This window comes from Vipera ursinii (genome assembly GCF_947247035.1).
Source record: "Vipera ursinii genome assembly, chromosome: 1".
Lineage (NCBI taxonomy): Eukaryota > Metazoa > Chordata > Lepidosauria > Squamata > Viperidae > Vipera > Vipera ursinii.
The window spans coordinates 135806546-135830604 of NC_139512.1; the positions used below are offsets into that span (position 1 = coordinate 135806546).

Genomic DNA, 24059 nt, shown 5'->3' on the forward strand with positions numbered 1-24059 from the left:
CTTTTGATACTTACTTGTATATAATCTGAACACATGTATTTTTTAATAAATAACAGGACATAGTTTTAGCTGCTAAGGCTGAAAATTATATTATTTTACTTTTGCTCCCAAGTCACAATACCTTTTATTGTTAAGGATCATTTTATACTTAATATCTGTTTCATTTTTGAGGCATTTAAACATAAATTATGGGCACTTGCCCATTGTACTCCAGAAGATTCAGGCATTGTCAACGGTGCAGTTATAAAGAATAGGGATTTCTTAATTCTAACAAAATTTTCATTTCTCTGAATGAAAAAAAAGACCATTGTCACAATTCCTTGAAGGATCTTTTAAGTTTTAACAAAAGCTTTTATCGCCTCAAAATACAGATATAAGACAAAGTGCATTTTAAGTTATGATGAAACTAAAATGGTTTATTTTGTTCTGTTGACAATCCTATCATTAACATTCTTTGAAAGAATAATCAATTTGATCACTCTGGAGGATACACACACACACACGGCACATAATGAGACGACTTGAAATCTTAATTTTTAACGATGATCCTTCCATTTGTTCAGTGGTTATTTTTCCCCAGCTGGTCCACATGGACAGAGAATTTGCTTCATTTTTCTCTATGTTACAAGAAGAGTTGTCTTCTAGATAGAATACAGTGCTTCTTCCTATACTTCAAGAGGCATCTGAAATGTCTCAACTTTTTTCCTAGTGCTTGGCTAAGTGGTTAAATAAAGCTTTGCTGTAAATTTGCTGAACAGGAATATTCCCCGTCTGGAATTATATTGGAGAATGACATGAAATTAACACTGTATGTTTGTTTAACTTCGCAAGTTTTGAAAAACAGTTCTTTCTTGCAGCACTACCTGTAACAGTTAAATTTAACAAATAATTGCACACAGGTGCTCTATGTTAATTCTTCAACCTGATTTGCATTCATTTTTCTTTCTTTCTTTCTAGGATAAAAAGTCTTACTTGGATGTCATTCATACCTATACAGAAGTTCACGGAACTGTCCATGGCACAAGCGCTGTCCACATGCCCAGCTATGTTAAGAACCATGGGATTCTCAGTGGCCGAGATTTACAATTCTTGCTGAGAGGAACAAAAGTAAGTTAGCTATTTTTTTTCAAAGTCTAAATGGGTATGATCTAACTTATTTTAAATTATTTTATTCTTCCCTGTTTGGAACTCTGTCCTCCTTGGCTAAATCATATGTTCAATTCCAAAAAGATTCTTTCTAATATACAGAAGGGTGAACATAGCATCTGTCTGCAACTTTTTAAATGACCAGCAACTTTTCTCAGGATCACATAGCCATTTTCTGTGACTATACTGTGTGATCTTGGAAGAGGGAGCGGGTAAATGTGGTTGCTTTAAAGTTCTGCAGTTAGATGTTAATTTGTGGGCCTTTACATCCAAAGCATCTTTGGAGGATCAAATCCAAAACCCTATTCCATAATAACCCCGTTGTATTTCATTTTTTCATTCTATCAGGTAATGTAGTACAGAGGTCCCCAAACGTTTGAGTACCAGGGCCTGGTTCTGTGGAGAGAGGTTTTTCCGCGGACCAGAGGGTGCATGGTTTTATGTGCTGCCTGCATCTTGCAGATGGGGCTTTGCTTGTTTGTGCAGACCGGTTGCTGGCATGCCGCGGACCGGTACTGGTCCACGGACCAGGGGTTGGGGACCCCTGTACTAGTATTCTAAATATATCCTCAATTCAACTGTCTTTTCAGTCAGGTGCCTTCACAATTAACTCTGTGCTTAGGAAAGTTGTAAGTTTCTCAAATCTTGGTATTTTTAAACAAATACAACCTTTTTTTTAAAAGTGCGCTAAGAACATTGAAATGCCTTGTTTTGACTTTAAAGAATCCAAACAGCCTCTAGGCACTTGGACTACATTGTTATCATTGGTTATTAATTCCAGAGGCATTGATTCCAGAGTTGGAATTGAAGTTGAGTATTATCAGCTAACAGATGATGCCCCATTGACATGTTGACAGATGACCTGTCACCTAGTTCAGGGCTTTTCAACCAGTGATACGGGTACCACCTGTTGTACATTGGCACCTGGCAGGTGGTACGCGACCATCCTAAAAAAGTGGTAGTGGGGGGAAGGGAATGAGGGAGGGGAATGAGCTGAACTGGTGGCAGCACTGCACAAGCCTGAGCAAGAGATGGCTGGAGCTGCAGGGCTGTCAGGGCTCAGTGGAAGCGCCAGCATCAGCGCCAGGCTCCAGCCAGAGCTCGGCACTGATCCTGGTGCTTCTGCTGAGCCCAGAAGAAGCCTCAGCTGGAATGTTGCAGCATCTCCAGGGTCTTGTGATTTATATTCAGATGCTTGGCAACTGATTCATATTTATGACGGTCACAGTGTCCCAAGGTCATGTGAAGTGACCAAAACCTGCTGCAACCACCCAGCAGATGGGGCGGGAATAAAAACCAACCACTCCCCACACCACCCCCACTGCTAATCCTCAACAGAAATGCTCACAACAATTAAAAGCTCGGACAGGAGGAAGAGCACCGCCGGGCGGGCAGGCAGGTGTCTTGCTTGGCTGTGGCTTGTGGGGCACTTTTTTCAGTGCCATTGTAAATTCAAACAGTCACCAAGCAAACTGTTGTAAGTCGAGGACTACCTGTACTTCATCACTTTTTTCCTTTTTTTTTTTGTCATCAGGTTTTTTAACACCTTGCTAGGCAACTGGTGGTACTTGGATGTTGCCATAACCTAAAAGTGGTACAATGGGTGAAAAGGTTGAAAAGCCCTGACCTAGTTCATGTAGTTGTTGCCTAGAAAAAAGGAGGGCCTTGTGACACCCCACAACTGAGGAGCCTAAGGGACCAGTCTTTCTCTACCATCAATGACTGGAACTACCCAGTGGTGGGATTCAGCCAGTTCGCCCCAGTTCAGCAGAACCAGTAGCTAATTTTTGGTTGCCCAGGCCCAGAATGGACTTCCAGAAGCGGCATCCACACAGAGAACCAGTTGTTCACATATTTGAATCCCACCACTGGAAGTACCCCAGTTAAAAGGAGGAGAATCCTTTTGGGCTCATATTTATGACAGTTGCAGTGTCCTCGGCTCATCGGGTGATCCCCTTTTGCAACCGTCTGACAAACAAAGTCAATGGGAAATCCAGGTTCACTCAACAACCAGGTTTATTCACAGCTGTTGTGATTCGGTTAAAAAACGTGGCAAGAAAGGTCACAAAAACGGGGCAAAATTCACTTAACAAATGTTTCACTTAGCAACAGTAATTTTGGGCTCAGTTGTGGCCTACCTGTAGTTGACGGTATTCAGGCCTGATAAAATGACAACTCATCGAGAAGGACCATACGCTCCCTATCCTGGTTTCAGTAGAGACCATTCACCAATTGCAGTTGGTGCTCTATTAACGCCATACTGGGCCAGAAGCCTGAGTGAAATAGGTTCAGTAATATCTTTATCCCAGGTCCTTCTGCAGCCATTGCCCCACCACTTTCTCATCGGCCGGGAGATGAAGGCCAGTCAGACGTTACCCAGAAGCAAACGCTTCTTGAAAATAAAGCACACCACTGCCTCCTTTGGGGAGGACAATAGCACCCCTTCATTCAGATATGCATTTATCACCACCCTGACCCAAGCCCCCACCTTTCATCTTCGGAGCTTTTCACCTATCGGGAAGAGAGGGGTCCCTCCAAAGTAGCAGAGCCAAAGCTACAGAGAACCCCATTCGCTTCCTCAGAACTCCCGGAGTAAACTTACTGCAGATAATCCGCAAGACAGTCTCCTCTTTGGGATTTTCCCAGCTGGCATTCAGCTGGGAGTGGATCAGAGTGATTTTGTCATCTGGATGCCTCCAAAACTCCTCCAAGAGATTATATCCCCACCCATCCCTGTCCTTCCTTAGTAAGGCCTGGGTCATTTTAAAAAATAGATGCATTAAGAATATATATATATATATATATATATATATATATATATATATATATATATATATATATATATATATATATATATATATATATATATATATATATATATATATATATATAAAAACTTGTAGTGTCATGTGATGTGTCATGACGTACTGTGACTTTTTTTTTTGCATTGTCGGAGCTGGGGTCGGCACGGCCTCCATATGATGCAACCGGCCTGCAGGCTGGGAGTTTGACACCCCTGGTGTAAGAGAACCAAGTGCTCGAAGAGGAAGCAAACGCTGGCATTTAGAATTTCCCTTAAGGAAAGTAAGATGAATTCACAGATGGAGGAGAAACCTCCAGAGTAGACTCCAAATTAGAAAAAAACATGTTGTTCATTCCGAGTCCAGTTTTTCAGCTACTGCAGTTTTTGATTTTTGTGCCATTGAGGGTCACTTCTATAACGATCTCTGCCTATTCGTTTCCTGAGGTTCCTGAAATGTCCTACAAAATAACCATGGTGTTCCTTTGAACATCCTAGCAGTTTTCCAAGATGACGAAAGAAAAGGGGGGGGGAAACAGATCTTGTGTTTTAGAACAATTTTGCGTGACTCAGTATCGCCAGGAACATTGGGAAACCACGAATCACAGATTTCTTTTTTTCCTGTTTGCATTCATTTTCTCTGAAATCCTATACTTGGAAGCGGCAAGCGGATAGAGTTTCTAAAAATCCCCAAAAAGGAATAGTTTGTAATTTAACCCAAACACAATCTGGATGAAGTTCTAGTTTATCCCTTCACAGCATGGACATTACTAATAATATTTTGAAGATTTTGTATTACGTAAGTTGGCATGGGTTTCATTCATTCTAAAATGTCACGCCTGCCGCATGACTAACAGGGTTTGCTTTTTTAATGATACTGTATAAACAAAACCTTTTTATTTAAAATGGAAGTTGTACATCAATGTGATACCTCAGGTTGACATAGTGAATAATGTAGCAACTTCTAAAATAGGATTTTTAGTTTGTAATAGTTTTAAAGTGACAGAAGAGCAGTTAGGTGTATTTATAGTTAAATGGTGACAGAAGCTCTTGATTGGCAAAGCTCCTGGATTCAGTGGAAAGGAGATTTTCTTTAACGTATTGACAGTACAGAAGAGAAAAGAAGTAACAAACAAAGAATGTTTAGAAGAAGAAGAAGAAGAAGAAGAAGAAGAAGAAGGAGAAGAAGAAGAAGAAGAAGAAGAAGAAGAAGAAGAAGAAGAAGAAGAAGAAGAAGAAGAAGAAGAAGAAGAAGAAGAAGAAGAAGAAGAAGAAGAAGAAGAAGAAGAAGAAGAAGAAGAAGTAGTTGGAAGGTACCTTGGAGGTCATCTAGTCCAACCCCCTGCTCAGGCAGGAAACCTTATACCATTTCAGGCAAATGGCTGGCCAGTCTCTTCTTAAAAACCTCCAGTGTTGGAGCATTCACCACCTCTGGAGGCAGGTTGTTCCACTGGTTAATTGTTCTAACTGTCAGGAAGTTTCTCCTTAGTTCTAGGTTGCTTCTTTCCTTGACTAGTTTCCATCCATTGCTTCTTGTCCTGCTTTCAGGTGCTTTGGAGAATAGCTTGACTCCCTCTTCTTTGTGGCAGCCCCTGAGATATTGGAACACTGCTATCATGTCACCCCTCACTCTTCATTAAACTACACATACCCAATTCCAGCAACTGTTCCCTATATGTTTTGGCCTGCAGCCCCCTAATCATCTTTGTTGCTCTTCTCTGTACCCTTTCTAGAGTCTCGACATCTTTTTTACATCGTGGTGACCAAAACTGGATGCAGTATTCCAGGTGTGGCCTTACCAAGGCATTGTAAAGTGGTATTAGTACTTCACGTGATCTTGATTCTATCCCTCTGTTAATGCAGCCTAGCACTGTGTTGTCTTTTTTGGCAGCTGCAGCACACTGCTGGCTCATATTTAAGTGTCTACTAGGACTCCGAGATCCCTCTCACAGTTACTACTATTGAGCAAGGTACCACCTATACTATACCTGTGCATTTTATTTTTCCTGCCTAAATGTAGAACCTTACTTTTTTCACCATTGAATTTCATTTTGTTAGATAGCGCCCAGTGTTCGAGTCTGTCCAGATCCTTCTGTATCTTAAGCCTATCTTCTGGAGTATTGGCTATTCCTGCCAGCTTGGTGTTGTCTGCAAATTTGATGAGTTCCCCATCTATCCCATCATCCAAGTCGTTAATGAAGGTGTTGAAGAGCACTGGGCCCAGAACAGAGCCCTGGGGCACCCCACTACACACTTCCATGTAGATCCAGTTCCATTGAGGACCACGCTGAGTATGGCCTGTCAGCCAGCTACGAATCCATCTGGTGGTGATGCTATCTAACCCACATTTTTCTATCTTATCAAGTAGGTTGTGATCTACTTTATCAAATGCCTTACTGAAGTCCAAGTAAATTATATCTACAGCATTCCTCTGGTCCACTAATTTTGTCACTATTTAACCAAGGGTATTAATTTCTGTACCTAATTAAAACCAAATCAGCAGTGAATTGTTGGTGACATTTTCATGCCCTTCAGTCATATTTCCATTGCAGTTAATTTTTTATTTTTATTTTAATCAGACATTTCAGTCAAAAATTCAGAAATGGATAATTTTGTGCATCACGGTGTTACTTAAACCAAGGAAGCTAGAGACAGAGATATAACAAACTATTCTGATCTACCTACCACTCTGCATTTTGTTTTGGAAGTATTCTTTCAAAGTCTAAATGTCATTCTTGGCCTCTTAATAAAAAAATAGCTATCATAAGCATTATGGCGTCTCACAATTAGATGATAGCTATCTCCTGTGGTTTAATCTGTTTCTTCACTCCAAACTTTTGTAGTATATTAGTCTTCAGAAAACAGTTTAAAAATGTATTAGAATGCCAGTAATCGTTCTTGTATTTCCTGTTTATAAATCATTTGTGTTTTCCGTTCAATTCTTTTGTAATGCATTAATTTCTAAGAATAGCTTTTTAATACAACTTTCCATGCTGTGGATAAATTCACATTCTTGTGAACTTTGCTGCCACCTACTGTTTGTAGTTGGAATCTTTTTGACTCCTTGAATGATATGAACATTTAACAATCCAATGGCACTGGGGGTGACAGTTGACAAAAAATGGCTTAAACAATTAAATTAAATTGTAAAATCTGCATTCATATGAGTTTGGGACACTTTTCTAAATATCAAACTGATCTATTATAATCTATTAAAGTTAAAGTAAAGGTAAAGGTTCCCCCACACATGCGTGCTAGTTGTTTCCAACTCTAGGGGCCGGTGCTCATCTCTGTTTCAAAGCCGAAGAGCCAGAGCTTGTCCGAGGACGTCTCCGTGGTCATGTGGCCGGCATGACTAGACGCCAAAGGCACATGGAACACTGTTACCTTCCCACCGTAGTGGTCCCTATTTTTCTACTTGCATTTTTACGTGTTTTCGAACTGCTAGGTTGGCAGAAGCTGGGAGAAGTAACAGGCGCTCACTCTGTTACATGACACTCGGGATTATAATCTATTGCTCTTAATTAATTTCATATATGTATTCACAGACAATTTGTGAATATTTTCTGCCTGTTTCGATTCTTATACTGTTTAATTTTTTATTTTTTTACAAAGTTGTTACTAAATTCACAAAAAATACAAATTCTTAAAGATCACTCTGATAAATTATGAGCCAAATGCAAACTAAGTTAGCTTGTACTAAAATAGACATCACTCTAATTTCTAATCTGGGCTAGATAGGATTTAGAGCTCATTGTTAATGAAGGACCCAGTCTGAGCCCAGAGTTTAATAGCAGTCCTATTTTGATGTTATTTATAGACATATTTTAAGGCTATTTTTGTATTGAGCAACTGAAGCTGTTTGGCTGAATGTTTTTGTGAAGAGGTTTTAACACTAGTAGTACTGGTTTGTTACTTCTACTCGAGTTATCTTCTGAAATGATTATTGAGAAAATTAATACAACCAAACAAAGCAGACTTCTTTCTCATCCCAAAAAGATGGCACTGTCCATTCTTGGAAGGTTATTTTTCTGAAAAGATTTAGGATCTCCCCCTTTTGCCATCAAGTTACTTTTAGCTTGACAACACTCTCAAACCCAGCCAAGCTTAACCTAAATCCTGACTACCTTAAAAGCCTCTTTCTGACAGCAAAAGCAAGAAATTGCAAAGGATTTTGGAACAGAGTTTGCAAAAGAGGATGAAAGATTTGGGAGAGAAATGATTCTAATTATTTTTCAGGTTCTCAGTACTGTTCAAAAATACAGACTTGGATTCAAGCGAGTTTCCTCAAGATGATGCAAATGTAGAAAGACCTAAATAAAGAGTTTCTATTTTGCAGCTTTTTGTGGGCCTTGGCTTCCCATATGAGGGTCCTGCACCTTTGGAGGCTATTGCAAATGGATGTGCATTTTTGAACCCGAAGTTTAATCCACCAAAAAGCAGCAAAAACACAGACTTCTTCAAAGGCAAGCCAACTCTTAGAGAGGTAAGTTTTTATTTGTAATTACTGTTGATTAGATATGTGAACAGTGTCTTTGAAACACATCTTCAAACACAACCCTGTACTGAAATACAATAGTTTATTGTTATCAGGCCATGCTATTGACAGAGTTCAAACCAGAGAACAAATCCCAGATAGAGAGAGGGAGGGAGGGAGGGAAAGAGAGAGAGAGAGATTTTGAGAGATTTTACTTTGCAAATGGTTTTTAATCTGGTTTTTAATCAGGCAGATCCAGCAACAATTACCATAATTGGTTTCCATACCATTGAATCTTCTTCAATAGACATGATGGAATTGCTGTTCAACAATTTCTTGAAAGCTAGTTTTGATCACTCATGCTTTAAAGAACCACTTAAGGCTTAATGCCCTGCCTCAACTACATTATTGACTTGCCCAGATATTAAAGCCTACAGAAGCAGCCATATTGAGGTTATCTCTGTTCAAGACCTATTTATTGGATAAAGATAGTTGTCTTCTTTCATCATAAATTACTGAACAGATTTCCTTCAAAGCTAAGGTTGGCTCCCAGTCTTTTGGCTTCTTGGTGACAAAGCTAGGAATGACACAAAGCGTTCAGGCAGACCATGTCTGGAGTGAACACATGTTTTCTTCAGGGACAGATCTATAAAAAGCCATATTTTAGGTAGAGGTTATCAGAGGGGGGGGAAAACAGAAAACGTTAAGCCCTTGGCAGTAGTGTTTTTTAAATGGTGACAGCTAAGGGAAGGGCAAGAGAAATGCAAAGAAAGTTTTGGAGGGGTAGGGAGGCCCACTGGCTATATGCCATCCTTGAATTCAAGCAAGGTGACATCTCAGTGGATAGGGAGGTATTGAGCAGATCACTATCTCACAAGCCATGCAATAGAAGGCCAAGCCATGTCCTCCCTACCTTAGAAGATTTATCCAGCTTTGGTTTCGGCTAAAAACTGGAAAAAATCAAGAAGTTCTGGATATAAGTTTGGCTGGGCCACATTGTGCCCAAAAAGGTTCCTTGAACTTCCAAGCCAACTGCAGGGACTTGTCCAGGCAGTCACCAGGAGTTAAGACTGACTCAAAGACATGCACTCCTTAAAATTATTTGCTTCTCATCATCTTTCAGGGCTTCCTAAAAGTATGGCAAGTAATTTTTTTGATAGTCAGGATTTCAGAAAGATAATTAAAACCTTCTTAATATACAATTTTGAAGGTTACTAAGTGAAACTAAGCTCTAAAAATATGGCATTTCTCTTCCTTTTCTTCCAGTTGACATCTCAACATCCCTACGCTGAAGTCTACATTGGGAAGCCTCATGTTTGGACAGTAAATATCAATGATCTTTCTGAAGTGGAAAAGGCCCTGAAAGCAATTCTGAGCCAAAAGGTTAATAAAGATAATTAATTTCTTAATAAGTGTTTTACAATGAAATAAAACATGGTAGGCTGTATTGTAAGGAATTATTATGAAAGAAAAATCTTTACAAAACAAAGACATTCTAGAAAAGTTTTTCTGTAATATTATAAACCCAAAAAAAGGTTTGAAGATGAAGTAACATTAAACTTTCGTTATGAATAAAAATACCTTAAATATATTAGTAGCAAGTAACATAGAATTAGAATGTAATAATTTTAAAATAATATGAATTACAGCTAAGCCTTGCTTAAAGTTAAAGGTTCCCCCGCACATGCGTGCTAGTCATTTCCAACTCTAGGGGCCGGTGCTCATCTCCGTTTCAAAGCCGAAGAGCCAGCGCTTGTCCGAGGACATCTCCGTGGTTATGTGGCCGGCATGACTAGACGCCAAAGGCGCACGGAACGCTGTTACCTTCCCACCATAGTGGTCCCTATTTTTCTACTTGCATTTTTACGTGCTTTCAAACTGCTAGGTTGGCAGAAGCTGGGACGAGTAACAGGCGCTCACTCTGTTATGCGGCACTCGGGATTCGACCCACCAAACTGCCGACCTTCTTATCGACAAGCTCAGCATCCTAACCCACTGACCATTAATTCAGCGACCATTTAATTAAAATGCCCCCCCAAAAAAACCCTTTACAGACAATTTATCACCACATATGACTTTTGCAGCATCCTTCAGTCATGTGACTGCCATTGCATTCAGTATGCATTATCTTGTGCCTGATGTGTGTGGTATTTTTTACCTCACTCCTTTCAGAACAGAGACATTGGAGAAAAGGGGATTGCAAGAGAGTAATCTGATCTTCTACATAGCCCATGGCTGAGAGCTGTGGGCACGCTATACAAACAGCTTACAGTACTCTCCTGAAAACTTCCTCTTTTATACTCTCTGCTCTGCAAAAGGGAAAGGGGGGGAAGCAAGGGGTTTCTGGAGGCCATCTCTTCTTTGCCTGGCCCCTCCATCTCCCCACAGAGTGGGGAGATTTCAAGAGAGTATGTTGTTCTTCCAAAGGGTGGGGGAACCCAAGTATTCCAAAGGCAAGACAGTAAGTATTCCAAAGGAGGCAAACAACGCCAAAGATGTGAAACTGAGTGGTCTTGTCTGTTTCCATTCAAAAAGCCCAGCTGCAGTCATATGACTTCCCACTTAGCAACCACTTTGCTTAGCAGCGAAATTGCCAGTCCCCATTAAGATTGTTAAGTGAGTAAAATCTGTAGAAATAAAACAAATATCAAGTACTTTTCCGTTATCTGGAGGAGTTGCATTGGAGGAATATGTGGGATGGCTTTTTTAGTACATTGATAATTTTAAGGCGGGGAGGAGAAATACTCATCTAATATCACATTTTTATATAACTTCATATAGCTCTGCACAAACACCTGTGTTTTCTCGAGAATAAGACCGGCTCTTATCTTAATTTTTGCTCCAAAAGACGCACTAGGGCTTATTTTCCAGTAAGGTTTTATTTTGGGGGACATACGGTACTAAATGCGTCTGTCTGGCTGACGATCTTAACTGGGTCTTATTTTGGGGGTGGGGCTTATATTACGAGCATCCTGGGGAAAAAATCATGCTAGGGCTTATTTTCTGGTCGGGTCTTATTTTCGGGGAAACACAGTACTTTTAACTTCAGGGGTATTTATTTAAGGGAAATAGTACCACATTATGCACTGAAAGAAGTTGCTACAGTATTGAGGACTAGATACTTAGAATAAGGGTATTAAGAGAAACCTTAAAATTGTAAAAGAGATTCTAATAAAAATATTGGATTGCAAATAACCGTTGCTGTAATACAGGTAGTCCTCCACTTATAACTAATCATAAAGTGAGCATTTGAAATTACAACAGCACTAACCCGAAGTGACTTATGACTGCTTTTCACGCTTACAACCATTGCAGCATCCCCATGATCATGTGATCAAAATTAGGGTACTTGGCAACTGGCATTAGGGCACTTGGCAACTGGCACAGTTGCGCTTTCCCAGGGCCATGAGGTCACTATTTGTAACCTTCCCAGCTGGCTTCTAACAAGGAAAGTCAGTGGAAGAAGCCAGTTTAACGTAATGCCTGCATGATTCCCTTAAGAACTGCAGCGAATGCTTAACAACTATGGCCAAAAAGGTCATAAAATGGGGCACAACTCACTTTAACAATTGCCTTAGTGGAAATTTTGGGCTCAATTGTGGTCGTACGTTGAGGACTATCTGTATTTGCTGGGCATTCTTGCTTTGTTGGGAACCAGAATATTTCCAGTGGGGGGAAAAAGTGAATTATACATAGGAACAATAGGGTTCTCAAACCATCTGCTTTTTATGTGCGTTGGAATTACAGCTGACATAATTCCAAGCTACATGACTGACAGTAGTAGAAAGTGTAATCCCAAGAAATCTGGGACTTACGGGTGTAATCCAATATTACTTAAGTGAACTTTAGCTTTCACGGTGGGAATGCCTTTTGTTATCTTTCCCCTCTTCCCAAAAGATCCCAGTACACCTAAGGCTGTATGTGAGTAAAGAGGAATTCCTCCTGTTGGCAAATGCCATGCCATGCCATCAACTCTTGGTGATCACTCAGAACTTGCTAATGAATTTAAACTGAGCATAGGTTCAGCTATTTAGCAGAGTGATGAACAGTGCATCCTCGTCCTGTATTGCACAATTGAAATGTATTTATATTACTTACATACAACAGATCGAACCTTACTTGCCTTTTGAATTCACGTGTGAAGGAATGCTTCAGAGAATGAATGTGTTCATTGAGAAACAGGTATGGTTTCTAAATCAATTCTATTTCCTTTGTTCATAAGCATGGAACAATTTCACTTTTAGAAGGAACTCATACTTCCTAATTTCTTTTTAATTGAGTTATTATTCAGCACCAAATACCTATTAACCCTTAACTGTCTTCTGTGAGCAGTTGATATACTGATCCTTTCTCTTCCTTTATTTTGAACATATCCCCAAGATTTAAGAGAGGGATTCACGGAAATTTATTCCATTCCTGCACCTCCTCTAATCAGATCTCTGTCCAGGGTCAAACTCACCAATGGAATAATATGCTTTCAAAGCTGTTTTCCCATTAAGAAAATGCATATTGATTTTTGACATATTGAATTCTCTGATTCAGTTTCCCCTATTAAGTATTGATGAATAATTGCAAATATTGAAACCAATTACACACATTATATCCTACTTTAGATCCAACCTTGACTGTCTAGTTAAGCTGTTTTTCATTTGCTAATATTCCTTAGCTTCAGATGTTAATGGCGTATAGATTTATAGTTTAATATTTGTGCTGTACTGTAGACAAAATACTAATAATTTATGTGCCCCAAATGTTAAGTAGGGTCATTATATATACTAGATTTCTTTCCTTTTTCTTTAGAATCAAACAATATGCTTTCTCGGATAATACCAAGAGTCAAAACGTAGTGAGCACTGTAAAGCAATATTTTGCTCAATACAGTATAGTTCCATGTAGGACAATTGGTATCGCACCAGTTCTTATTAGTTGTACTCAGTGCTTTTTTTTGTAAAAGAAAAAGGTGCCGGAACTCACACGTCATACAACCTGCCTTGCCTACCCTACAAGGTTCCATCCAAAAAAGGTGCCGGAACTCCGTTCTGAGCGTTCTATGACAAAAAAAAGCCCTGGTTGTACTGTATACAATTTCTGCACATGCTATTATCATTCAAGCCGGAATTAGAAAGTAGATCTGCTAGTGATTCAGCTTTATCTCGATCTCTGCATTTTCCATATGTGGAAAGTATTTGTTTTTGTAAGCAGTCATTCTGCAGAATTCAGTAACGCCTTGTTTAGCAACAGTATCTTGGGAGGGGAAGCATAGAGAAATGAGAGGCTGGTGCTACAGAAATAGCAATAGCACTTAGACTTATACACGGCTTCACAGTGTTTACAGCCCTTTCTAAGTGGTTTACAGAGTTAGCATATGACCCGGGTCCTCATTTTACTGACCTTGGAAGGATGGAAGGTTAAGTCAACCTTGAGCCGGTCAGGATCTATGAGATCGAACTCTTGGCTGTGGACCGAATTTGCCTGTAATACTGCATTCTAACCATTTTGCCACCATGGCTCCAGTTGTGTTGTCCCCATCAAATTTAAAAAAAATCAATTGAGGTTGTAGCCAGCAGAACAGTATCCCAATTGAAAGATAAGTGCTGATGAGATTTAATCTGCCCATTAGGCAAGAGAGATTTGTTCCTAGAAGGAAGAAGCAGGATTAGGATAAAATTTTCTGGCAATTGTAAAAAAAAAAAGCAGAGGAGGGCATTTAGCAGCTTTTGATATTCCCAAATAGTCCTTGGAAACTGGGATAAGAAAGCCTGCTTCTTTTCTATAAGGAAATATTTGGGCAATTAGAGTAATAGTGAAGGTTGTGCACAGTGTTGCAAATATCTGCTATATTGTCATTGTTGCATGATTCAAGGCAGCAATATTAATTTATTTGCAATGATTGAGAAATGAGTATGTAGGGTTAGGCAAGACCAATTAAGCATTCATTGTGGATTGTCAGTTAAGTAATGTCTGTCTAAGAGGCTAAAATATTTCAGTGGAGTAAAACTGTCTCTGTTTTATCCTTCAAATTTCCCAGCTTGGAGAACTGGGTGTTAGACCTTTCTTTATAAGATGGGCTTTGAATTTTGCCAGTTTTCTTCACATTCTGTCTGATTATATATGTGCTATATAAAAAGCAGACATGTCAAACACAAGGCCCGGGGGGCGCGTCCGGCCCGCAAAGTGGTTTCATGTGGCCCGCGAAGCCATCCTGGAAACAGTGAGGGAACGGCCCGCACTGCCTTGGCCCTGGCCCAGAGACCCTCCTCCTGCCAGATACCCTCAGATCTGGCCATGCCCACCCAGTAGGCCATACACACTTTAGCCACGCCCACCCAGTAGGCCACACCCACCCGGCCCCCTGAGGGCAACCGCAATGCTGATGCGGCCCTCAATGAAATTGAGTTTGACACCCCTGATAAAAAGAATAGAGATAAAAATTATTTTTGCTGGCTGTGGTATTCCCTGTTGCTAAGCAGGGCAGTCTTTCCAGCTTTTTGTATTTATAATCCTCCCTTAGGAAATTATGGAAATACTCATGTGTCATTTCAGGATTTCTGTCATGGCCAAGTGATGTGGCCTCCGTTAAATGCTCTTCAAGTCAAAATTGCTGAAACTGGAAAATCGTGTAAACAGGTTTGTCAAGAAAACCAGCTCATATGTGAGCCATCTTTTTTCCAGCACTTGAATAAGGACAAAGATCTCTTGAAGTAAGTGTGCAACGCAAGGAAATGGTGACATGTTCTTTTAATCTGAAATGGTTTATTGAAGAACTACTGATAGGCAACTTTCGCTCTGTAGAGATATTACAAAAGTGGTTATGCATATCACACAAGGAGTGGCCACAAGATTCCCCTTAAGCCCTTGCACTCGTGAGATAGGTTCAGATTCACAGGCTATTAGTATCCTGGACTGTGCAGAAGCTACCCTGCGTTCAACTGTAGACATGAATATGTCCCTATTACAGCCCTTTGCATTGTACACACCACAGCTGTAACAATCTGGAGTCCCCCCCCAGTGTCAGTTCTCTGGTGACGTGGTTATAGGTTAAGAAACAGGCCTGTGTACAGATAGTCCTCAACTTACCACCGCAATTGCTTAGCAATTTCCATTGCTAAACAAGGCAATTGTTAAGTGAGTTGTGCCTCATTTTACAACCTTTTTTGCCACAGTCACTGTGGATCACTGAAGTTGTTAAGTGAATCCTGCAGTCATTGAGTGAAGCTGACTTTTCTCATTGACTTTGCTTTTTGGAAGCTGGCCAGGAAGGTTACAGCCAGTGGTGGGATTCAAATATGCGAACAACCAGTTCTCTGTGGATGCCACTTCCGGAAGTCCACTCTGGGCCTGGGCAACAAAATTAGCTACCGGTTCTGCCGAAGTGGTGCAAACCAGCTGAATCCCACCACTGGTTACAGCTGGTGCTCACATGACCCCCCCAGGACAGTGCAACTGTCACAAATACACGCCTGTTGCCAAGAGCCCGAAGTTTGATCATGTGACCATGGGGATGCTGCAGTAGTTGTAAGTGTGCTTAGATGATTCCATCGTTGAGGTTGCCATTTTTTATCCCCTTTGTCTAGGCCAGGGGACTGCAACCTTGACAACATTTTAAGACTTGTGGACTTGAGGTCAAGGTTGCAGACCCCTGGCCTAGGACTTGCTTATTCATTTTTACAATATTTTATTTTTGTGGATTTTTATATTTTTGTTTTTTATGTTTGTTGTTTAATTTGATGCTTGCCCCGAGTTTCTTCTTATGAATTGGGCAGCTAAATAAATTTGATTAATAAACAAGCTATCCTAAATAGAGAATTTTCCCAGTAGGCTTATGTTTGTCAACCTGCAGCAAGACATTCATTTTCAGTTTTGGAATTATCGACTGTTCACTGTAATTTACTGATACATTTATATAGTAATTCATAAGGAATACTTCTGTGTGCATTAAGATTTCTTTTCCCCACTTGGAGTTGTTGATCTGGGAAGTAGATCAGTATAACTGCAGTTGGGGGAAAAGCAAAACAGCTGCCCTCTTTCTACCAGTAATGTCAGATTGTGCAAGCGTGAGGGCCCTGGGGTCCTCCAGCGGTTGTTGAGTGGCAATTCCTAACGGTATATTGGCCATGCTGGTTGCTGCCAGTGAGATATACAGGAAGTCTTTACTGTCCACTCCTGCAAACATGGTACAGTGCTCTTCAAGCTTCAAATCCTAGAGCAGGGGTCTTCAAACTTGGCCCTTTTATGACTTGTGGACTTCAACTCCCAGAATTCCTCAGCCAGCATGCCTGGCTGAGGAATTCTGGGAGTTGAAGTCCAGAAGTCATAAAAAGGCCAAGTTTGAAGACCCGTCCTAGAGGAACAGTTAACATAACATGATATGAAAGTTTGCCATTTAATTATTAAACCACAGGATGGTTGTTGTAGGGAAAACAAGAGGAAGAAGAAGTATTTGTTACCTTGAGCTATTATAAGATAGATACAAGATAGATAGATGATAAATAGAGATAGATAGACAGACAGACAGAAAGACAGATGGATAGACGGATGGATGGATGGATGGATGGATGGATGGATGGATGAGAGAGTGGGAGAGAGAGAGAGATAACAGATAAATCCGCAAGGAAAATGGGTTTTGCACCAGTAGTAAATGTACCACTGAATATTATCCGAATTGTTTGTACTACAAAATGATATATGTAAAATATAGAATTAGGAGCTCATGGGATTTTTTCCCCCTTCATTTTCCAGATACAACATTCAGTGTCATACCGTTGAGTCTGCAAATGATATTCTGGTCCCATCGTTTGATGAAAAGAGAAAACACTGTGTTTTCCAAGGCGATCTTTTGTTGTTCAGCTGCGCAGGATCTCATCTAAACCATAAAAGGATCTGCCCTTGTAGAGACTATCTTAAAGGACAAGTTGCACTATGTAAAGACTGCCTATAGCAGGAAGTTAATGTGACTTTTCAAAGTGGCTTGGAGAGAGCCACACTGTGCACTTTGCTACTGCAGACAAAACGGTCGTCAGAGAGTAGAAATCTGTCCTGAGAAAAGGACAGATGAGTGATTTAAATGTTTAGGGGCGGGGAAACAACAACCCTGAACTCTTTTATGTTTTCGTTTTTCGAAGTGAGCTACTTCCAGCCAGAGAAATTTCTTTATTCAAAGACGTGGCAAATCAAGTCCCAACTAAAGCTTGAGATACATTGAGGTTTCTTCCCCAGTGATTCCTCACGATGGACACTTTGTCAGATATCACTGAACAAAATATCAACCTGAAAGGATTGGATAGTGCAGAAACGACTTACCGTAGGTATGTTAAATGGTGGTGCTGTTCCCGTCAACAAGGCCAGGCAGCTGCTCTTGGTCACTTTCTGGCTTATCCTAGCCTCATTCAATGGACTTTCTCCAGCATAACTGTTTGAGACGGTCATTTAAGGGAATCCTCCAAACTAAGATTGGTGACTGACAGACTGACGGATCCTTTAGGCTCTATCATGGGTTATGATTGTGGCAGTAATCAGAGTCTGAATAGTCACATAAACACCCAATTTTATTTTATTTTATTTTTTAAAAAAAAACACTTGTTTTCAATTCTGTACTCCCTTTCTGACTTGTCCAAAGGTTTTGCTTAGGGTGTTAGTTAGGAATACTATGTAATCATTGGAGATAAAATAGTTTCACTGGAGCAATATTTTTATTTCTTGAATTTGCTGTAAGATAGCAAAACAGTGTATAAAATAATGAAAATAGGAAAAAAAAAGACCATGATACATAGCGGAAGAGTGGTCTGTCCTGGTATCTTGTAAGGATTTATAGAGCAATTATGGTCTGCAAATAATGGCCATGAAAAGGGGAGTTTATGTTTTGCAGCCCTTGTTAAAAAGTGGATATGTAGAAATAGGCCATTTATTTTTTAAAATTGCAATTAATCCAGAATATGGAACTCAAACATTGTTCATAGACAGGATAATAAGCTGTTCGTTTAAAAAAATGCACGGTATTTTTTTTAATGTTTTACTCTTTTTTTAGCACAACTGACACATCTTTAAATGCACTGTTGATGGGTAGGAAAAAAGCATTCAATTGAAAATGAATGTGTTATCATTTTTTTTAATTAGTTTGGGAGCAGGGGGGGAAGGGAGGAGACTCTTGAACCATTTGCAAAATCAAAACTATTATTTCCCTCCTTTGTAAATGTTAGTTAATTGCTATTTCTACTGATAGAACAATATGCCTGCTTTTAATCTTTTGTAATCTATCAACCCCACTACTTGATGCATTATTTTATATCTGAAAGTCATTGCATATCTCTTCACTTGCTGAAGACCACAAAAGAAACATTTTTGAACAAATTGCCAAGTTGAAGTTTTAAAGTTGATTTTTCAAAAAAAAAACAAGTTAAAATAACTTAAAATCTCTGTGAACATAGTATTTACAGAAGCCAGTTATTTATATTAAAAGGACATATTGCCAGATCTGAATAAAATCTGAAGAAAAATGATGTTTAAAAAAATGTTTACATTGTATATTCAGAAAACTCACTTTGTAACAAGAAATATGTTACCTAAATTGAAACATGTGTAGAATTAAAAATTACTAAGGATTGAGCTAACCTCAAAATTCGGATTCACTGAATATTGTAAACGTTACTTTCTTGGTTCTGCAGAATGTAACTCTCGGGATCTAAGCATGTGTTTTTTTTAGGTTATCAAACCTAGATAATTTCTAAGGCCAAGAATTATATGTATGTATATCATGAGTTCATCTGAACCCACAGACTTAGCACTTCTAATTGCTGTAGCAGCAAAAGAATTTGATATTTGTGCTGTAAATACAACTTTGTTAATGTGTTCAAATTAATTTATCCTGCGTAATGGTGGACTGCTTTAAGTCCAGTATTTCTTTTCCAGAAAAGCTAACAATAAAGCACGAATTAAAAAAATCCAGGCAAATTTTGTAGGAAAGAATGGAAATGATCAGAAATCAGATCTGCTTGGAATCTTTCCTTCATTATTATTGTGGATTTTATATTCTGATGCTGAATTGTCAATGTGTGCCTGTGTTTGTGTTTGTATTCATAAATTGCTTCCGAGAGTAATATTATATTAACATCCAAACAAACCCTGAAACCTAAAATGGGTTGTTGGTTAGTCCAATCAATAATTATAAACCTTCATTCAGAGGTAGATTTGCTAATGGATAGATAGTCTTGTAGTTCAACATAGATGTATACATTTGCTGAGAGAGAATGGTTAAGAGTTATCAAATGACAGGGTTTTTTTGGGGGGGAAAGTAGAATTATTATAGTTCTTATATTTTTGCAGTACTTGTATCTCATTGAGAGTAGGGTCAGACTTTAAATAGATTCAATTCCATTATTTCATAGTTTATTGAAGTTTTTTATGACAGTAAAATGGTGTTGATCCTTGAAGGAAAATTGTATATCAGGCCTTTCTGTTGGAATTATATATTTATTTACTATCCGGATTTGGTGGAATAAAAGCATTTTTCCGTGGGAAAACGTCTATTAAAATGCAGATACCAACAAGTCTAGTTCCATTGAGCACTGCTTTATAAGCTGAATATTAAGGAGTTTGTCCAAGATGTCATTAAAATTACACAGATTCCTTCTTGTTTCTTAACATAGAAAATATAGAACCAACTGAAGGAATGTTTGGTGGAAGACAAGCAGAACTACAATTTCATCATGCAAATTTAGGGCTAGTTCAATTATTAGAAATAAACATGGGTGAATGAATTGGATATGGATCAAAAAATAAAAAAGATTAATCCTAAACTATAAATCTTCATTTGTCAAGAACATTGTCTTTATTTTACACATTTGTTTGAACTGATATTTTTTAAAATCTGTGAGATTACCAAAACCTGAGATAAAGCATTTGCATAATTTATTTTAAAAATAACATTAAAAGTTTGCCTTTGAAAGGTAAAGAATGAATACACTGTTTAAAAATGCCAATAAAAACCTCATTTATTTCATATACGCAAGTTGATTTGTACATCTATCTATAGCTCTATCTCAAAATATATTTTAAATTGTCTCTTTTGTAATTCATCAATACACCTATAGTTGTGGGTTGCGTTTAATTTTTCCATGGTGGTATCTATTCTGTTAACATTAGTGCCTTTATTTTTTTATAAATTGAATTTTCAAATAATGGATAATTGGAATATGAATAATAGAACTAGACTTAAGGAATAATAGACATAACAAAAATTACTTATCTGGGTTTCAACGTGGGTTTTCTGGAAGAAGAAAAAACCCCAGTAACGTGAACATGGAAAATCTATTAAGTCACAATCTCTGGTCAGCGTTATTTAGAGGATCATTTACAGCAGGACAACCCAGCCCTGGATGATTTCCTCAATGTACCTGGGTGATTGACAGTATAATTCGTAAGTGCCATAAAGTGTTACCAGTTATTAAATCCACTCAGTATTGGGGAAAAGACTGCAGTAGCGCTTACACTATTGAAAATATCTCACATTAGCTATAAAATAGATAACTTTTCCTTCATGTATTTAACAATAGTAAATATTCTGGGTGAATTTCAGAAGACCTGAAACTGAATCATTTCTTTGTAATGTATGATGTTTGCATCCAAATGTTGACTTCAGAAATTTCTGGAACATATGCAACTACATTTAAGCAAAATCACTCATCCACATGTAGATGAGTAGAAAGCTTGTATTATGCTGTTGGTCTGCTCCACCCAGTATAGCTGGAATCATTGGTTCTGGGCAGGCACGTTTGCTAACCTTGCCTGGATTTTGAACTGAAAATTGACATAGCCATCACGTTTCTTATTGCAGTGCACAGATTTTCTAACACATAGACAGTAAAACAATTCTTAAAAATTACACTTGGCTCCAAATGTAATTTATGTTGCCAATAGTTACAAACTATTTTGTCATTGCTCGGTTGGAGACCAAGTTTAAAGTCCATGAGTTTCGTGGTATAGTGCTGATGTACTGCACCCTTTCTCAATCATTTAGGACTTGTAAATATTGCAGACCTTGATTTAATAATGGTTGCTAGTACTAATTCATGTTCTTTGTATTTAACCCAGAAACATTAGAAAAGCAAGAGCGATTATCAAACAACAAATTGCAGTTCCATTAACAAAACAATATATTAAGTGAATTGGGCATAAATACGCTACTCAAGAAATGTACAATAGAATATGCTACTGAAATTAAATGCAAACGTACATTAATTGAGGATATAAAGTTAGTTTGTGTATCCAGATAGTAAAGAAAGCAACTTTGATAGGAAAACCAAATTGCCCAGTATTTTCCGTGAAAATACCAATGGATTATTTGCACCTTGAGATAAATGTCCCTCTGTATTCTTTTCAAAACTGACCTTTTGTCATAATTTCTTGTTCTTGGTTTTCACAGTTGGTTCAACTCTGAAATGTAAAACACTTCTAATAATTCATAATATAATATAAAACCATGTGCTACAAAATGTTTCCCTAGAGCTTGTTTCCCACACGGCCCATTAAGGTTCCCACTCATCTGGAGAACGAGGTCATAGACCAGGGCTTTTCAACCAGTGCCCTTCGTTCAGTGCGCTCCCACAGGGAGGGTCTGCTCAGGGTCCCACCGGTAAGAGATTGCCGGCGGGTAACACCCAGGGATAGGGCCTTCTCAGTGGGGGCGCCTGCCCTCTGGAACCAGCTGCCAGTGGAGCTGAGGACTGCCCCCGACCTCCGTTCGTTCTGCCGGGGCCTGAAGACCTGGCTCTTCGAGCTCTCTGGCCCAGGCTGAGGAGTAATTTATTTTAATTGGGGTTTTAATTGCACAGGGTTAAGTTTAATCTTTTTAAAATTGGTTTTAACTTTTGTATTGTTGGTTTTTAATTCCCTGTAAACCGCCCTGAGTCCTCAGGGAAAGGGCGGTATATAAATGTAATAAAATAAAATAAATTAAATAATAAATACCACCTGTGGTACATTGGCACCTGGCAGGTGGTACGCGACCATCCTAGAAAAGTGGCAGCGGGGGAAGGGAATGAGCTGAACCAGTGGCAGCACCGCACAAGCCTGAGCGAGAGACGGCTGGAGCTGCAGGGCTGTCAGGGCTCAGCAGAAGCACCAGGATCAGCACCAGGCTCCAGCTGGAGCTTGGCGCTGATCCTGGCACTTCTGCTGAGCCCAGAAGAAGCATCAATCAGCTGGAATGTTGCAGCATCTCCAGGCTCTTGTGATTTACATTCAGATGCTTGGCAACTGATTCATATGTATGACAGTCACAGTGTCCCAGGGTCATGTGAAGTGACCAAAACCTGCTGCAACCACCCAGCAGGGGGGTGGGGGAATAAAAACTAAATACCCCCACCACCACCCCGCTGCCAATCCTCAACAGAAATGCTCACAACAGTGAAAACCTCGGACAGGAGGAAGAGTGCCACCTGGCGGGCAGGCAGGCATCTTGCTTGGCTGTGGCTTGGGGGGGGCACTTTTTTCTGTGCCTTTGTAACTTTGAACAGTCACTAAGCAAACTGTTGTAAATCAAGGACCACCTGTACTTCATCACTTTTTTCCTTTTTTTTTTTTTTTTGGTCATCAAGCTTTTGACACCTTGCTAGGCGACTGGTGGTACTCAGATATTGCCATATCCTAAAAGTGGTACAATGGGTGAAAAGGTTGAAAAGCCCTGTCATAGACTACAGGGGAAGGAAGAATCTGCTTCTCATAATATGCCTTTTCATTTCAGAACTTTGTTCATGGGATGACACTAGTAGTTCATTCATTCAGTTCAGTTCAGTTCAGTTTATTTGATTTATATACCGCCCTTCTCCTTGGTAGGACTCAGGGCGGTTCACAGGGCATATATAAAAAACAAAAAACACTATACAAAAATTAAAAAAGAATTAAACCCTTGCCCAATAAAACAGTAATACAGATTAAAAACAATTAGAAAACCCATTCCATCCTCTGTGTGCCTGAGTTCATCTCCGTTACTCTGTTAAAATTCAATTCCCAGCCTCCTGCACAAGAAAAGTCTCATAATTGTTTGTATGATATTTGGACGTGAGTTCTGCTTTGCAAAGACTACAGTGACGATGACAATGACAAGAGGAACACACATCTTGCTTTAAAATGGCTTTATCCCTTTTCAGGTAATAATAATTTACTAAATTATTCAGCAACTCTGGGTGGCTACATCAAAGAAATTACAATAAAATCAATAAAGGTGAACGATAACTGGGTAAAGCATTTTGGAAGAACCAAGCATTGTGAATCAGTAAATCTGTATAAACTGAAGAGGCGGATCCAGTTTCTATTTCTGCTTGGTTCTTCCATGTAACTATGTACAAATAAAGAATCATAAAAAATTCTCTGGATTCTAGAATTAGCATCCATCACAGCAACTTTGGGTGGAAAAATTATGCATTTCTACTACCTGTAACTATCTTCAAGGTAATAGTTAATATTACCAATAGTTCTTGAAGCTCACGGAAGACCCAATTATCATTTAGAAATGCTTGAAGAGTTTATTTTTAATAGTAAGGCTTAAGCAGATACTTAAAATTGTAGTTAATGTATTTTTAATTGGGCTTTTGTCTATACATTTAGGGGAGAAATTAAGATAGGCAAAGCAATTAAAATATG

General features: G+C 39.0%; 1 protein-coding gene across 5 annotated transcripts in view; it reads left to right on the forward strand.

The window, feature by feature from the left end:
* MGAT5 (alpha-1,6-mannosylglycoprotein 6-beta-N-acetylglucosaminyltransferase) overlaps positions 1-20418 on the forward strand; it is a 150624-nt gene extending 130206 nt beyond the window's left edge. For all 5 annotated transcript variants that reach the window (XM_083369345.1, XM_083369347.1, XM_083369346.1 and 2 more), the window contains exons 12-17: positions 958-1107; positions 8286-8432; positions 9690-9806; positions 12531-12605; positions 14967-15124; positions 17163-20418. In XM_083369345.1, coding sequence (XP_083225471.1) covers positions 958-1107; positions 8286-8432; positions 9690-9806; positions 12531-12605; positions 14967-15124; positions 17163-17361 — 846 coding nt within the window. In that variant the 3' untranslated portion in view covers positions 17362-20418. The remainder of the gene's footprint in view (positions 1-957; positions 1108-8285; positions 8433-9689; positions 9807-12530; positions 12606-14966; positions 15125-17162) is intronic.
* Positions 20419-24059: the final 3641 nt, after the last annotated feature.